General features: G+C 39.3%; 1 protein-coding gene across 3 annotated transcripts in view; it reads right to left on the bottom strand.

Annotated features, from left to right (window-relative positions):
* TGFBR1 (transforming growth factor beta receptor 1) overlaps nucleotides 1-18,483 on the bottom strand; it is a 60,549-nt gene that overhangs the window by 24,888 nt on the left and 17,178 nt on the right. Inside the window, exons 2-4 of one of the 3 annotated variants that reach the window (XM_047768028.1) lie at nucleotides 11,308-11,478; nucleotides 4,998-5,243; nucleotides 969-1,211 (exon numbers count right to left, since the gene is read on the bottom strand). In XM_047768028.1, coding sequence (XP_047623984.1) covers nucleotides 969-1,211; nucleotides 4,998-5,133 — 379 coding nt within the window. In that variant the 5' untranslated portion in view covers nucleotides 5,134-5,243; nucleotides 11,308-11,478. The remainder of the gene's footprint in view (nucleotides 1-968; nucleotides 1,212-4,997; nucleotides 5,244-11,307; nucleotides 11,479-18,483) is intronic. The other 2 variants (XM_047768027.1, XM_047768026.1) reach the window with 2 other exon arrangements.

Below are 18,483 nucleotides of genomic sequence, written 5' to 3'. Positions count from 1 at the left end.
ATGATTCTAGCAATTACATAATCTATTTCTGATCCCACAAAAAAATCAACAAACAGAACTGAGAAAAGCAAATATCACAAGGGCCATGGATCCATACAACTATATTAAATAACAAGGTGATCATTCTTTTTCCTAAAATGAGAAAATGACTAAAAATTCATTAGTTTAATTAAAAAAAAAAAAAAACCCAGGCCTGAGGTAAAGACAATTTCATGTTAAAAAAGCAAATGATGTTCACAATTCCAAAAACAAACACATTCTCTGTCACGCTTGCTTTTAAATACAAAAATAGAGCTGTTAAATGATCCTGCAGAGAATGGGTAACTGCACATCATTTGAACATCTCTGAATGTCAGCTTCAGCTGTAGAATAACTGTCCTTATTCTATCTCATAGTCATGAAAAGATGAGGATGCTTTGAAATTTATACAAATGTGAAATGTCACATTTCACTTATTGCTGAAATAAGTCAGTTCTCATTTGTCTATACTAAACTAGCCAGGGTCAGATCTATGTAGTCCTAGCTTTAAGACCTTTGTTAGGTTCAAGACTAGAGTATTATTCACACTATCTCAAGTTTTAATATACCAAGCCAACTGGTTTAGCCAACTAATAAATAATAGTTAATTTTAAAGATATCTTAAGAAAGAAAAAAACAGGGAGTTCCAGTCATGACTCAGCAGGTTACCAACCCAACTAGTATCCATGGAGATGTGGGTTTGATCCTTGGCCATGCTCAGTAGGTTAATGATCCAGTGTTGCCCTGAGCTGTCTTGCAGGTTGCAGGCATGGCTCGGATCCTGTGTTGCTACAGCACTGGCGTAGGCTGGTAGGCTGGCAGCTGCAGCTCTGATTCAATCCCTAGCCTGAGAACCTCCAAATGTCCTAGGTATGGCCCTAAAAAGCGGGAGGCGGGGGGGGGGGGGGGGGGGAGAAGAAGAAAGAGAAAGAAAAAAACAAATACATTACCTGATCCAGAACCTGATGTTGTCATATCATAAATTAAATCTTTTAATGTAGTACCCTCTGAAATAAAAGGGCGATCTAATGAAGGATCCTCTTCATTTGGCACTCGATGGTGAATGACTGTACGGTTATGGCAGATATAGACCATCAACATGAGTGAGATGCAGACAAAGCAGACTGGTCCAGCAATGACAGCTGCCAGTTCAACAGGACCAAGTCCAGATGGTGGCTTTCCTGGAAAAGGACCTTGAGTGAAATAAACATCAACAGTAACATTGTAGGTGGTATTCACAATTTTCTAATCCTCCACATTTCCTGCAATTGGCCACTACCATTAATCAGAGTCTCATTACAGCAGTTCATAGAGCTCAAACCAGTGAATCAGTTAGTCTTCTCCCATTGGCTCTCCTTTTATGATCACCTGCTCTGTCAACATCCACTTAGTCTTCCTGTACTCTTGAGCTACCCCCTAAATAATAAAGCCAGCTACCTCAAATATTCTAGAACCACAATATTCTAGGAGTAATGTTTTATCACTCTCAGATCACTAAAAAAAAAAAAAAAACCCACAAAATCTGGAACAACTCCCATTAAATATTTCTTAAGTCATTTTTTCTTTTTTTTAAAAAAGTAGTTTGGCTTATCTTGTTTCAAGGCCAGTATTATGCTCATAGCAGGAGAGAAAAAAGTACAAATATAGATAAGCAAAAGTTAAAAAAAATTATCTATAGCCTCACCATTCTCCCCAGATTCATCTTTCAGTATTGTGTGTGTGTGTATAGATCTCTACCAATTTTTTTCATGCCACTCCCGCAGCATATGGAGGTTCCCAGGCCAGGAGTCTAATCGGAGCTGTAGCCGCTGGCCTTCGCCAGAGCCACAGCTGTGCGGGATCTGAGCCGCATCTGCGACCTACACCACAGCTCAGGGCAACACCGGATCCTTAACCCACTGACCGAGGCCAGGGATCGAACCCTCAACCTCATGGTTCCTAGCTGGATTCGTTAACCACTGAGCCACCATAGGAACTCCAAGACGACTTATTTTCTTATAGTCTTTCTAGTCTACTTACTTAAACTTTTAATTTGAGATCACTTATTTTCTTATAGTCTCTTTTAAGGACAATTTCAGAAACACATTAATTACAACTATTTGGCATTCATCATGAGATTTGCTGGTTCATGGCTCAGCACCATTTCTTTCACATCACATCGTCACCATTCTTGAGATTTTTATTTGCTTGATTTCTGGTGATAATGAATCCTAATTCTAGTAATTTCTTTCAAAAAGGATATATGAGTCCTTTTACACTGAATAGTTAATTATCTAAAGATGGCGATTGCCTTTATATATAGAAAAATCTTGGCTCATCTAAAGAATTCTGGGTAATAAGCAATATATGATATTCCACTGCCTTCTGGTATTTAAAAAAAGCAGAAAAGCTGACCTTTATTTTTCCTTTTATAGGTAAGCAGTGTAAACTTCTGCTGAATGTATATACAACTTTTTTCTTGAAAACTGATACTTTTTTTGACTACATGTATTTGGCTAAGTATTTTTCATTAATTTTGCATGGTATTCTCTCTTCTGACTGTTCTTTTGGTTTTTTTCTGGAATTTTTATATTAAGCATACTGGATCACCTAGATCTGTCCTCTGTAAATCTTAATTTGCTCACAACTATCTTTTTCTCTGAATTATAACACAATTTCTCAAGTTTGTCTTGCCTAAAGTTTGTCTCACACTTCACTATAAAATTATAGTATCCAGTCTGCTGTTCACTTTCAATACTGCATTTTAAAAAATAATTCATCAATTGAACTTTTCATATGAAAACAATCTTTACCAATTGTGAAATGTTCTCATTTCATTGTGAACAACTAAAAACAGATCTTAGACTGTCTGAAAGTTCTTCCCTATCATGTGGTAAGTCTATTTCATAGCATGACATCTACTCTGATTTATCCAGTTCAGTTCACTTCTTTTGAACCATGGAATCTTTCCATTTGGTAATTTTTTTTTTTTCTTTCTGATTATCAGGAACCTGGGGATGAAGGATTTGCGTATTTTAGCATTAGATATAAAGTGAGTTCTTTATAAGGTTTTGTGAGTCTCCATTCGAATATTTCAAGCCTGAACAATGAACATGGGAAATTCTGAAATTATCATTTTGTCACATTAGAATTGCAGATGCTTACATAAAAGACAGAAAAATTACAGTCTGACAGAGCTTTACCACAGGGAGCTTCCCTATCATGCAATGTTTGGTTTTACTTTGCTGTTATCACTTGAATTAGCTGGAGGACTGCCTTCCTTCCACAACTGGCAGGACTGGCCTTTTTCCCCTGAGCTACAACAGTGCTTCCTATTTTCTTCCTTTTTATGGCTGCACCCACAGCATATGGAAGTTTCCAGATTAAGGAATGATTCTGAGCTGCAGCTGTGGCAACATCAGATCCTTTAGCCCACTGCACTTGAGCCAGGGATTGAATCTGTGCCTCCACAGCAACCTAAGCCACTGCAGTCAAATTCCTAATCCACTGTTTCACAACAGGCACTCCTGTGCTTCCTACTATAATTAGTATGATGCCTAGACCAGCTGAGTGGAAAGTGAGCCATGTGTTCTGCCCCTCAGTACTGAAAGCAGGTGCTTCTTAAAGGAGAAGAGTTCACACTTGCAGCCTAACCTCGCACCCAGCTCATCAGCTTAAGGTACTGTGGGATTCTGCAAGAGATTCTTTCACTAGTCTGTTATTATCTGCTCTATAAACTACAGAGTTCTTCACAAGTATAGGCATGTGGGTGGCATGTCTTCCATTAATTCTACTATCATTAATACAGGTTTCTCTTGTTTTTTATTCCTTTATATATTATTATAATAGGTATTTGGGATTTGAGGAAAATGACATAAGAGTTAAATACATGAGCTCAGACTGACACCCTAAACCAGAGCCTTAAAATTAATCTAATCCTAAGAGTTTATTAAGTTTTAAAATGTAAACCATGGGGGAGTTCCCGTCATGGTGCAGGGAAAACAAATCCGACTAGGAACCATGAGGTTGCGGGTTCGATCCCTGGCCTCGCTCAGTGGGTTAAGGATCTGGCATTGCCGCGAGCTGTGGTGTAGGTTGCAGGCATGGCTCGGATCTGGCGTTGCTGTGGCCCTGGCGTAGGCTGGCAGCAACAGCTCCAATTGGACCCCTAGCCTGGGAACCTCCATATGCCGTGGGTGTGGCCCTAAAAAGACAAAAAATAATAATAATAATAAAATAAAATAAAGTGTAAACTATGGTGAATGATGAAAAACCTAGAAATCATATAATAATTTATACATAAAGATCATAAGGCAAGTTGAAGTTACAAAATAAGATATCTGGACTGTTTAGTGCTGTTCTCAATCCCTGCCCATTACTGATTGCTTTAAAAGTCTGAAGCACTAGGAGTTCCTGTTGTGGCTCAGCAGGTTAAGAATCCTGACTAGTATCCATTAGGATGCGGATTCTATCCCTGGCCTTCCTCAGTGGGTGGAGAATCTGTCATTGCCTCAAGCTGTGGTGTAGGTGGCAATGTGGCTCTGAACTGCCACTGCTGCAGCTCCAATTTGGCCCCTAGCCTGGAAACTCCCATATGCCGCGGGTGTGGCCCTAAAACCCCACCCAACCCCACCCCCACCAAAAAAAAGTCTGGAGTATTATAAAAGTAAAAAAATTCACTCTAAGAACAAAGTAGAGACACTGTGAGGACATACTGCTGTGATGGGCTTTATTAGGATTTGCTAAAAGAGGTTACTCTTTTAGGCACAACAGACCTCAGAGAAAGTCGATCGTGGAACTACCTTCTCAAACAACACACACCTAGGAGTCAAGATCTTGGCTACCCTTATAACTACAACAATGGACAAGTTAGATCTTGCCTCTAAACTGAATAAGCTGGGGTAGACAATTTCTAAGATCCCTTCCATCTCTAAAATCAGTGGCAGCCTCTAAGAACTTTTCTTGTAGTATCAAGAAAAAAATCTTATACAACAACTTACCAACAGTTGGGAGTTCTATTTTATTGCAATGGTCCTGATTGCAGCAATATGTTGTAGTAACAGACCCAGTTTTTGAAGAAGGTGCACATACAAATGGCCTGTCTCGCGGAATTAGGTCAATTTCAGCTATACACATGCTATTGTGTATAACTTTGTCTGTGGTCTCTGTGACAGAGACAAAGCAGAGCCCATCTGTGACACAAGTAAAATTGTCTTTTGTGCAAAGGTGGCAGAAACACTGTAATGCTGGAAAAAGAGAAAAAGACCCTATCAGAAAAAAATTCTCAAGGTTAACAATCTGAAATTATCCCATAATCTCTAAACTAATACATTCCTGATTCTATTACAATCATACAATCTCTGCACTGTTCAAAAAACAAAATTTGTGGATGGACCTAGAGATTATCATACTAAATGAAGTAAGTCAGACAAAAACAAGTATCATATGACATCACTATACATGGAATTTAATTTTTAAAATGATACAAATGAACTTACATACCAAGCAGAAACGGACTTACAGACTTTGAAAACAAACATATGGCTATCAAAGGGGAAATGGCAGGGGGATAAATTAGGAGTTTGGGATTAACATGTACACACTACTACATATCGGGTAGATAACCAACAAGGACCTACTGTGTAACACATGGAACCCTACTCAATATTCTAGAATAACTTAAATGGGAAAAGAAGCTGAAAGAGAATGGATGCATGTACATATATAATTGAATCACTGTGCGGTATACCTGAAACTAACACAACATTGTAATCAACTATACGCCAATAAAATTAAAACAAAACTGTTACTCTAAGAAGCTCCAAATTCTGTTAAGAAGCATACATATGTAGGAGCCAAATATGATAAAATCTGGACCCAGGTTCTTTCCTAAAACTTTTTAAGTTCCAAGTATATAAACATTATTACATGTAATTTCATTAACATTAAGGTAAGCATTTGCTAACCCATTTGAAAAAAGGTACATTGAAATTTTTAAAGGTTATACTTATTCCTGTAAGTCCAAAACCAGACATTTATATATACCCCCCATTGGAGAGCAATATGTGAAAATACTACTACCGCCTCAGTGTAGGTTGGAAATGTCAAGGGTGGATTTATAGTAATGGAGTAAAAGAAATAGATTTGTCTTGAGCCAGACATTCCTGTGTAAACCCTAAAAAAAGACCAGTATGTTCTAATTAGGATTAGGTTACTTTCTCATAAGCAAGGTAACAATACATATATGCTCCAACCACACTAGCAACTGGCTACAGAAATGACTGGAGAAACACTAGCTCTATACCCACTTTTATCTATATGATCTTTATAGTTCAACTTGAGGAGTAACCAATGAAGGGAAGTCTTCTAATTCTCACCAACACTTTCCCAAACACACACACACACACACACACACACACACACACACACGCACACCTCTACTAAACTCTCCAACAAGGTTAAGTGCTCTCCAAAGCATACACTGCTTACCCAGAGTTATTATTTTTTCCTCTCCTTATGAAACTCTAAGATCCTTGAGGGCAGAGATCCATAATAATCATTTCTATAAACTCACATCTACCACTAGGACTGGTACATTCAAATAACGCTGAATGAATGACAGAATTGGCCACTTAGATTTCACTATGATCTCATGAAACTGTGAAGGAGAGATCAAACTTTCCAATTACATGTTGGCAAAGGAAACAGAAGAGTCCAGGTTTGCAGAATGGCCATCTGTGATGAGACCAAGGAGGTCTACCATAACCAGAAAAAGAGTATCTAGACAGGCCAGAAGAAGACTAACTCTGAACAGCTAACTTGCAGTGAAGGAAAGGGTTAACTCAGCAGGCCCAAGTTGCTCAAACCCTGCACATTCCAAAGACATGCCTAACTTCAGGACTGATCCTTGGCCAGTTCCTGGGAGATGAGCTCTGACTCCTTTAAATATTCTCCTTGATAAGAATGCTACAAAGCCTGTGTGCTGAGCCACCAATAAAAACCCTGCACAGCAAGGCTCCAATAAGCTTCCCTGGTTGTCAGCACTTCTCACATGCTACACTTCATTGCTAAGCTATGGAATGCAGCTGTGCTACTGCACTGGGGGAGGACATCTGGAAGCTTGAACATGGTTTCTCTTCAACTTTGCCCCATATGCTTTCCCTTTTCCTTTTGACGATTTTAATATGTATCTTTCTCTGGTAATAAATAAAAACCATGAGTATAACAGTCTTCCTGGGTTCTGTGAGTCCTTCTTGCAAAACATCAAGCCTGAGGATAGTCTCGGAGAACCCCCAATTCACTTGCTAAACCCAACTCAGGAACGTCAGCAACTCCTCAAGCAGCTTAGCACACTTGGTCTATTATCTTTACAGACCAGCAAAGTTTTACTTTAGTCATTTTTTTTCCTTTCTCCATAAATAGTTCAGCTCTTTGAATTAAATCCTCCCAAGCATGAAGGAAATATAAGTATCAAGAAAAATATAAGAAAGAAAAATAATAAAATATAAGCATCAAGAAAAATAAAAGAAAGATACAATTGTAATCTATTATTTAGAAACTGTTAAAAGAGACATAGTTTATTCAGAGTGAGGTTTGGTGGTGATTATATGTTCCCTGGCTGTAATTTCCTAAGGAGGAGTTCTGAACCAGGAATCCATGGGCTGGCTTCAGGGATACATGAATCCCATGAAACTATACACCAAATGTTGTATGTATTTGCATTTTCAAGGTTTATAGCTCTAAAGAGAACCACAACATGGTCTGTCACTGAAAAAAAAATTAAAACCATCACCACAGAAGACTCATTCACTCCTGAATCCTCTTTACTCATTAGTCATCAACCAATGTTTTCTACGCACTAGTTTTATCAGTTACTCTACCAAAAGCTTAGTATACAAAGATTAATAACTCATGGTCATGGCCCTTGAAGAGCTCCAATGAACAGTGAAGGAGAACATTACAATACAGTGTGGTAATTACTACATATAAAAATACTGCCATGAATATTCTCCCTGTTCTAAGATCTCCATGGTTCCCTTAGGATATATGATATAAGAGCTAAACAATGGGTCTAATGATTAAAACTTTTACTTTTGGGTTCCAAACCTACCACTCACACTACAAGTGCCATCCAGGATCACAACCTTCTCATCATTACGAAAATTACGTCTTTCATGACCTAGGTCTTTACATTACTACTTCTCTGCCTACTTTAAACCCACTCTCTCATCCTTTAAGATCCTATTCAAACAAGATATTTTCCATGATGCGCTCCTCTCCGCTACCCATAAGACAGCTGAGCAACTGCTTCCAATTTTTTCCCAGAGTCCTCTCTGCATACCTTTAGGTTAGCACAAATTGATCTATTTATAGTTTGCTGTTAAAGTGTCTCTCATTACATTAGGGAAGTCCAAGGGTTTTTTGTTTTGTTTTCCCATTTTTGAATCCTAGAGTCCTAGGTAGTGATCAGAAAATATTTGCCAAAGCAGTGTTTCCCAAACAGGAATATGTTGGGAGACAGGGAATCTAAAATTGCATACGAATTTTTTTTTAATATTTCATTTAAAAATAATCCAAGATTGGAGTCCCTGCTGTGGCTCAGTGGGTTAAGAACCCAACATAAAGTCTGTGAGGATGTCTGCGAGTCCCTGGTCTCGCTCAGTGGATTAAGGATCTGGTGTTGCCACAAGCTGTAGGCCACAGATGCAGCTTGGATCTGGCATGGCTGTGGCTGTGGAGTAGGCCAGCAGCTGAAGCTCCAATCGAACCCCTAACTCTGGAAGTTCCTTCCATATGCCACAGGTGGGGCCAGAAAAAGAAAAAAAAAAAAAAAAAATCTAAGATAAACAGCAAACATTCTGGGAGTTCCTGTCGTGGCTCAGTGGTTAATGAATCCGACTAGGAACCATGAGGTTGCGGGTTCAGTCCCTGGCCTTGCTCAGTGGGTTAAGGATCCAGGGTTGCTGCGAGCTGTGGTGTAGGTCACACTCCAATCCCTTGCTGCTGTGGCTCTGGCATAGGCCGATGGCTACAGCTCTGATTAGACTCCTAGCCTAGGAACCTCAATATACCCTGAGAGCGGCCCTAGAAAAGGCAAAAAGACAAAAAATTAAAAAATTAAAAAAAATTAAAAACAGTCAACATTCTGGATCATGGGTAACTGCTATCTAAACAAGCAGAACCAGAAACACTGCTGCTTCTTCAGTTGGGTTAAGATCTCCTTTAGGCCAAATGTTCTCCTGGCACAATCTACAAACAAGAGTTTCATAGTAACTGTAACTGAAAGAGTGAAAACTACAGGAAACTTAAATTATCAAAGCAGGAGTTCCCGTCGTGGCGCAGTGGCTAACGAATCCGACTAGGAACCATGAGGTTGTGGGTTCGGTCCCTGCCCTTGCTCAGTGGGTTAACGATCCGGCGTTGCCGTGAGCTGTGGTGTAGGTCGCAGATGTGGCTCGGATCCCGTGTTGCTGTGGCTCTGGTGTAGGCCAGTGGCTACAGCTCCAATTCGACCCCTAGCCTGGGAACCTCCATATGCTGCGGAAGCAGCCCAAGAAATAGCAACAACAACAACAACAACAACAACAAAAAAGACAAAAAAAGAAATTATCAAAGCATATGGTGATATAGCATGGTATTTTCAAGGTATTTTCAAAAACCAATAGTCCAATAATAGCCAATACCATGTATGTGCTCCAAGTATTACATGGGTCCTTATCTCTGCAGTGCAATCTGCAAAAGTTCATTAGCAGTAAATGTGGTTTTTAAGTATGCGACATATTCCATTCTCGCTTCTAGCATTGTTTTAAAAAGCCATTTGACAAAGATTTCAATGTCATAATGTTAATTTCACTGGCAAGTGAATATGACAGTTGACATCTCATTAAAAGTGGTATTTGAGGAGTTCCTGTCGTGGCTCAGTGGTTAATGAATCCGACTAGGAACTATGAGGTTGCGGGTTCGATCCCTGGCCTTCCTCAGTGGGTTAAGGATCTGGCCTTGCTAGAAGTGAGCTGTGGTGAAGGTCGCAGACGCGGCTCGGATTCCATATTGCTGTGGCTCTGGCAAAGGCCAGCAGCTATTGCTCCGATTAGACCCCTAGCCTGGGAACTTCCATGCACCACAGGAGCAGCCCTAGAAATGGCAAAAAGACCAAAAAAAAAAAAAATGGTATTTGAGGAATTCTTGCCAGCAAGTGTTTGGTTAGGTATGAGGTCTGATTATCCTGAACTTACAAAGCCTTGAAGAAATTAATACCACCTTAAACAACATTATCAAAACTGGCACTTGCAGCTTTTAGTATCACTGAAGTTAAAATATAAAAACAGATTTTATATGGAATCAGACTTAAGGCTATATTTTTTCTACTGTTAAACCTAAATATCATCTGTCACACTGAGTAACTGTATTAATTTGAATTTTTGTCAGCTTTGTAGTTGTTTTTTATATTTAATATGCAGACTTGGTTTACAGTTGTCAAAGAGCCAAAAGCAAAGATTTTATATCTATTTTCATGCCTTTACAACTTAAGTAATATTATGAAAAATATATTTGTGTTTTTCTTTCCAAAGGGGCCATTATATTATGGCAAGTTTGAGAAACTCAGTACTAAAAGGGGCCTTCTCTTAAGACTCTTTCAATAAGAACAGGTCTCTAGACAAATGCAAACAACATCACATAACACAAAGCTTAACCAGGTAAGGGTTTATTTTTTGAGTGGATTTTAAATTTGATTTCACCACTCTAAATCTTTTTTTTTTTGTCTTTTTGCTATTTTTTGGGCCGCTCCCGCGGCATATGGAGGTTCCCAGGCTAGGGGTCCAATCGGAGCTGCAGCCACCAGCCTACACCAGAGCTACAGCAATGCAGAATCCGAGCGGCGTCTGCAACCGACACCACAGCTCATGGCAATGCCGGATCGTTAACCCACTGAGCAAGGGCACGGACCGAACCCGCAACCTCATGGTTCCTAGTCGGGTTCGTTAACCACTGCGCCACGATGGGAACTCCTAAATCTTTTATTAAATATAAGATTTTTGTTAAGTGTATATGACATAGTAATGCAGTTTAGGGGGGAAAATTTTTCAATTTCCATGAATTCATGAGCTTTTAATTCCCATTTTTTAAAATTGCAAATTTATTTTACTAATAGATCTGACCCCTAACTACTTCTCTTTCATTAAACTAGGTTATTGTTTTGTTTTTAATTTTTAAATGAATGTACAGGGCAAAATTTCTACCTAAAAACAGGTATACAAGGTGTTTTCTTCCTACTACAGAGCTCAAGTTTCTTTCCCTACTTCATAGTACCTTTTAACACCAGCTCATCAACTGGACTCTTCCATTTCACTCTGCAGTTTTTCACTGAGCATCTCTACATGCCACGGACTATGTAGACCACAGGGTTTATGGTATCTAGACTTGAGGAGTTCACTTCGATGGATGAGTAAGGCATTAAACAGATCATTCAAATCCAGAGTCCTGAGGACACAGATCAAAGTGCTTCAACTCTGCTGAGGTATAAGAGTTAACAAGAAGAGCTTCGCAGGATATTCAAGTCAGAACCAGAGAACATGTAGATTTGCCAAATAGATGAAGGCGGGGAAAGCTATTCTGACAGGGTTTTATTTCTCAATAGCAGGATTTCTCCTGGTGGCTAGTATCCTACTAACCACAATGGTTGCATTTCATTAGTAAAATGAATAGAATACCTTCCGAACCTATTTCATCATCTCATTGATATTATCAAATGAGCTACATCAATGTATTTTGAAACTAATATAAATTATTATGTGATCATACAGAATTATCATATACAACACATGGCATTGTTCCAAACATGGTTTTCATCTGTAGGACACCAAAGAAACATCTATTCCCAAATGCAGTGCTTAAAATTCTATTGTGGAAGGTTGGACTGAGGGAACCACATGAAACCTTGAAGGTTATCTAATTCTAAATCAGTTCTATCACTTTCTTAGTGAAGAAATCAAAACTGAAGAGTACCGGAGTTCCCTTCGTGGCACAGTGGTTAACGAATCCAACTAGGAACCATGAGGTTGCGGGTTCAGTCCCTGGCCTTGCTCAGTGGGTTAAGGATCCGGCGTTGCCGTGAGCTGTGGTGTAGGTTGCAGATGCGGCTCGGATCCTGCGTTGCTGTGGCTCTGGCGTAGGCTGGTGGCTACAGCTCCGATTTGACCCCTAGCCTGGAATCTCCATAGGCCTTGGGAGCGGCCCTAGAAAAGGCAAAAGACAAAAAAAAAAACAAAAACTGAAGAGCACCAAAATGATTTATAACAATAGTCTACCCAGCTTAAGGTGGATATGAATTCCCGCTAAATTACCATCACAAACATGAATACGTCATATGGTTCTTTTCTGTACTGGTATCCATACGTGAAGTAACTCAAACCTTTCAACAGTACAGCTTCTTGTTGACTTTTCTGCTTAATGGTAAAGATAAGAACTAAACTCCCTATTTAGTACTTTTCTCCTACCTTGGCCACCTTTTGCCTCTGTGCCCCAATCTCTACCAGTGGCCATAGGTCCCTCAATTCTAAGATGCACATTTCCCTACACTTTTAACTTTGGAAATCTGACATGCTTCACAATTAAGATCAAAAAGAAAACTCCAGCCTCTAGACAGAAAGGTAGGGCACGATATAGGTGTTGCAACATACGCACGTGCAAACCTGGCTATGCATGGAAGGTATTACTAGTTGATCATCACTTTAATTATCCGCACTGGTAGCTCTGCTGCAACTAAAATTTAACTTAAATTTGAGCCGTTAAAATGTCTTTACAAAGATTTCTCTGTGATTCAGCACCGCAATGAAGTTACTGTGTTCACAGAAAACTGTCCGTCCCATGCCAGGAATACAATTACTAGCAGCAGAAATTTCCAAATATTGCACAATGTCATAGAATTATCAAGTTTGAAAATATTGGTTTGATGTGAAGGACTGTCAGAAACCAAACAGATAGCTGTCAAGGGAAGTGGCAACAGTAAAAAGAAACAGTGGAACCCTTGGGATTATCATTTTCACTGTATTCTACTATCAGAGTGATAAATTCCAAGTTGAGATTCTGGCTTTTGGTCCTACCTATAAAGGAAATTTCCATGGTTGGTTCATTTCAGTGTATCCAGAGCTCACACATCAAAGTACACTTATTTCTGCCTAACACTAGGGCTACCAAGGGTTGACTCGCAAGCCCTTATATCTGGCAATGGAGGTAGACAGCCTGTGAATCGTATATGGAACAGACACTTCTATGAGCCTTGTTGACGAAACAAGAAAAGTGCCAGAAACCTTGTCTACCCAGGCCTTGAGTGACGGTATCTATATAACTTATCTTTCTTTTTAGGCATTACTTCAAATACTCTCTCCTTTTTCTTCCCTTGTTATTTGATCTTTCTATCCTTCCAACACCCTTCTTCCTGCATCAAGAACTCAACTGAAACACCTCACTGAAATAAGGTGATGCCCTTACCACAACACTAAGCCCTTTACCGCAGCTGACATCTTCTCTCTAAACTCCCCATCCTTGCACTTGTGCTCTGAACTCCTGTTCTAACTGCCTTCCAGTGCAGACTCTGCTTGGCTTACCTGTTAGTGCAAAGTCAACACATTCAAAACCAAATACAGCATTATTTCTCCAAGAGTGATAAAAAGGCCCCTGGAAGGATTCTGACTTTTTTTTTTTTCTTGCTAAGACATAAGACAGCTCAGCAGTGAAAAAGGAAAAGGGGGATGAAGACTGCTCTCACCAGACACTGGAGTCCAATCTTTTCACCACTCTGACTTTGCTGGTGATGGATGACCCTTCTTTTCCTTACTCTATTATAGCACAATTACTCTTTACTACATAGTCAGAGTATTTCCAAATACTACAAATACGCACCAACAGGCAGGTAAAGGAATTAACATGCACAAAGCCCTTTATTCAATCTGCTAGACTAAAAGCAGATGACACCACTGATGGAAAAGGCGAAGACAAAAGTTCAAAGTTACAACAAATCCTTTCAGGTACTGATGTCAACCCCTGTTACCAGTTAGTCTAGTGGTCCACCCCAGCTTCTCCGAGTAAACTGCCTTCCTCTCTTCTCTCCGCTCCCATCTCAAGGAGGCCTATCCTCTCCTCTTCCCCCTCTTCTAGGTCTAGGGAACCATATAGGTTCTCTTCTTCTTTTTAAAATATGCTGCATATCTGTAAACAAAGCTAAAACCCTGTCCACACTCCCTCTAGCTTACTGCTCTGGGCTTAGCTCCTCAAAGGACTCTCAACTCCACCCCCTTGGGGTTGCCCTTTGCAGCAGCAAGCTCAACATTAGCATCTCAAATTAATACCACCATACACTGTGAAAGTTAATTCCCCCACCAATCTGGAAAATGGACTTCAATCTGAAATGTGAGGCTTCAAAACAAAAATCCGATTTATCCAAAGATTTCTCCAGACAGATTCTGTTTACTTCTACCACCTTTAAAGTGGAGTTCCCGCTGTGGCTCAATGGGTTAAGAATCTGACTAGTATCCACAAGGATGTGGGTTGGAACCCTGGCCTCACTCAGTAGGTTAAGGATCTGACGTTGCCTTGATCTGCAGTGTAGGTCACAGACATAGCTTGAATCCCACCTGTCCATGGTATAGGCCCTCAGCTGCAGCTCCAATTCAACCCCTAGCCTGGGAACTTCCGTATGCCATGGGTGTGGCCTAAAAAGAAAAAAGAGGAAAAAAAGCACTTAAGAAGCATCCTTTAGATAATCCAGCACACAAATGGGGGCACTTTGAAATTCTTAATCATTTGGTTTTCCACAATACCTCCATCTTCTAGTCTCCCACACTCCGTGGAATTAGCTGATATGTTAACTCATATCAGAGAAAAGCTAAGAAAAAGCTGCCTAAATGGCAAGATGAGATTTAATAGGGGCAATTACTACAAAGTCCTTCATTTACATTCAAAACAAACTGCACAAGTACAGGATAATTGCTTAGCAGATTTTAAGAGTCAATAGCATTTAACGTTAACTGCAGCCATGGTGATGGGGGAGACAGAAGGAGAACTGGGCACAAAATCCCACAATGTAATCAATAATCAGTAAGTACTACGTGAATATCAATCTGCCCTGCAAATGAATCAGAGAATCATAGAATTAATTCAAAAGTTTGATCTGAAAGATAACCTTAGCTGTAAAGACAACTTCATTTTATAGATGTAGCTACTGAGTCAATTTATCTTACTCCAACAATAAATCAAATCATGAGGTCAGGATGTGGTATCTTTTGATTCATAAAGAATCATTTCCTGTAGTTCCTGCTGTGGAGCAGTGGGTTAGTGATCTGGCTTGTCTCTGTGGAGGCACCGGTTCAATCCCAGGCCCAGTGCAGTGGGTTAAGGATCCGGCGTTGCTGCAGCTGTAGCATTGGTCTCAGCTCTGACACAGAGTTGATCCCTGGCCTGGGAACTTCCTTATGCTGCAGGTGAGAAAGAGAGAAAGAAAATGAAAAAAATAAAAAGAAGTAAGAAGAAAGAAAGAAAGAAAGAAAGAAAGAAAGAAAGAAAGAAAGAAAGAAAGAAAGAAAGAAAGAAAGAAAGAAAGAAAGAAAGAAAGAAAGAAAGGGAAAGGAAGGAAGGAAGGAAGGAGAAAAGAAAAGAAAGAAAGAAAAAGAAAAGACAAAAAAAAATCATTTCCTAACTATAGCTCCTCCCTACAATGGAACTGGCTGCTCAGAAGGTTATGATGTCGCTATTACTAGAAATATTTAAGGAGTTCCCTTCGTGGCACAGTGGTTAACAAATCTGACCAGGAACCATGAGATTGCGGGTTCGATCCCTGGCCTTGCTCAGTGGGTTAAGGATCCGGTGTTGCTGTGAGCTGTGGTGTAGGTTACAGATGTGGCTTGGATCCCGAGTTGCTGTGGCTCTGGCATAGGCTGGCGGCTGCAGCGCTGATTCAACCCCTAGCCTGGGAATCTCCAAATGCCTCGGGAGCAGCCCTAGAAAAGACCAAAAAAAACCAGAAAGAAACAAATATTTAAGCAAAGGCTTAATGACCCAATAGTCAGAGTTCGTAAACTAGGGACCTTCTATACTAAATGAAAAGTTAGTCTAAAATTCAGCAATCCTTTAAATAGTAGAATTCTATCATTTTACAAGTTACATCAAATATTAAATATCTACACTTTAATTTTTCGAACTAGTTCAACTTAACATCTTCAAGATACAGTAACTACAGCAGTGCACCTAATTTTATAATTGTTTATTTTTTTTCCCTCCATTAGACTATGAATTTCTTCAGGTCAGGGACTGGCTTTAAGCATCTCTGCATCCTTAGATCCTGGTCCTGGCACACAGGAGAGATCCAATGTGTCTTAAAGAAACATCCAAGGAATATCTCTTTAGGATGTGGCTGTTGCTACCATCGGGGTCCTCAAGAAACGGCCAAGCAAGCACATTTTCTTTTTTACCCCTTACTACCTTCATTTTTGAGGTCCTTTTTCCATTTCTCAATGCTCTCCTTTCAACTGCCGAAAATTCCCAAGTACCTCACGTTCATCTGATGTGAAACAGCCCATGCCCAGAATAACTTCTCTCTCCATATAAACATGGTGGACAATCAAACACTTTCAAAATTAGAAATGAACATACCCTCTGACACAAAACAAATGTAGCCTATAGATATTTGCATATATGTAGTGGCTTATATATACTTAAATAATAAGTTGTTCATTTCCTAATCATACTAGATTGCTTGTAATCCTTCCTATGCATCTCTCAATAGAACTGACAAAATAATCATATCACCATAAAATTGAAGATCATACAGCCACTCACACACACACAATATGATGTTTTCTAGGTACTAATGCAGACTGCCTCTAAAAATACATTACATGAAAATTTGCAGAGTACACAACAGGGTATTTTCATATAGTAACACTTGTGCTAAGAAAGAAGGAAGGAAGGGGGAAAGGAGGGAGGAAAACAGATCCATGTATCAGCTTGCACGTATTACAAAGTATCTCCCTAGAAGGATATATATATATACACACACACACACACACACACACACACACACACACACACACACACACACACACACACACACATAAAAGGGTAACACTGGCTTTCAAGGAAGGGAACTGAGTACCCAGAAGATGGGGCAGGAGACTTTTCACTATCAACCCGTTTGTACTTTTTGAATTCTAAAAAATGTGAGTGTATTATATCTATTCAAAGTTATTTTAAAATGTTTAATAATATGCCCCTCTGTGCTCCATCCCTTTTCCCTATCTTGTCTTCAAAGCTCCAACTAAGGATATTTAACCCTATGGAGTATGGTTACTTCGTGCCAATTTCAAAACAATGTTCTTTCTGGAAAATAATTTGTGAAGATATAGTTAGTCTTTAAGAAGTCTGTATCTTTTAATCTATTAATTCTACTTCTTGGAAACAATAGGAAATGAGAGTAAAGATATAAGCATACGGATGTCTGTGACAGCATTTTACAGGTGAAAACAACCTATATGAATGACAACAGGGTAACGACAAAATAGGTATGATATCATAAGTGGAATACTATATAGCCATTAAAGCTGAAATTTTAGAAGTATGTTTGAGGAGAATGATCATACTATTAAAGCCATACACAATATGATTACAATTCTGTTCCTATCAAGTGATCTTGTTTTTGTTCCACTTCAATGAGTTGAGGGGGGTGTGTTACTATACAGAGCAGATGTGTGCATTCTGCTTACCCTAGCCTCTGGGGGTAGGGAGGATGGAAAAACTTATATTTAAGATGGTGAATCCTAAAATGAAATAAATTAAAAAATTCTTACTGGATTTTATGTTGACTAATGGGTATTACAAGAGTACAGAAGTTAATTTCATGGAATTCAGAGAAATAAAAAAATCAAGTTTGACCTATCTCTGCTAGTCAGCCTCTAAGTAATTCTGTGAAAGTTCCTTGACTTTCTTGAGCCTGTTTCCTAAATTATAACAGCAGCAGTCTCAGAAGGTTTGAGGGTTAGAGAAAAAATAATATTTAGTACAGTGCCTGGCACATAATAAAATTCTCAAAAATTCATTTGCGAACCATACGAGTACTTTTTAACACCTACAATGTGCCTCTTTCTGTTCCAGATGCTGGACAGAGAATCAGCAAATCTTTATACAGCTTGAAGAGGCAATAGTGACATATGTAAACATGTGCACATTCAGCCACTAAACATTCATGACAGCGATTTCTCTCTCTCCATTCACAAATATCAATACAGAGTTTTCCAGCAATGTGACAGCTTGAATATGGTTAGCCTAAGAACTTCACTGTTGTAGCATTGAGAGGTACCTATAGGGAAGTGTATTTTCAGTTCCAACTCAAATTAGCCAAATGTTGGCACACATTCAGTGTACACATTTATATGTAATACCCCCAAGATGGTAAAGAATCATAAATCATTAACCATAAAATGTTTATGATGGAAA

This window comes from Phacochoerus africanus, chromosome 2 (assembly GCF_016906955.1).
Source record: "Phacochoerus africanus isolate WHEZ1 chromosome 2, ROS_Pafr_v1, whole genome shotgun sequence".
Classification (NCBI taxonomy): Eukaryota; Metazoa; Chordata; class Mammalia; order Artiodactyla; family Suidae; genus Phacochoerus; species Phacochoerus africanus.
This window is presented reverse-complemented; position numbering and strand designations above follow the sequence as displayed.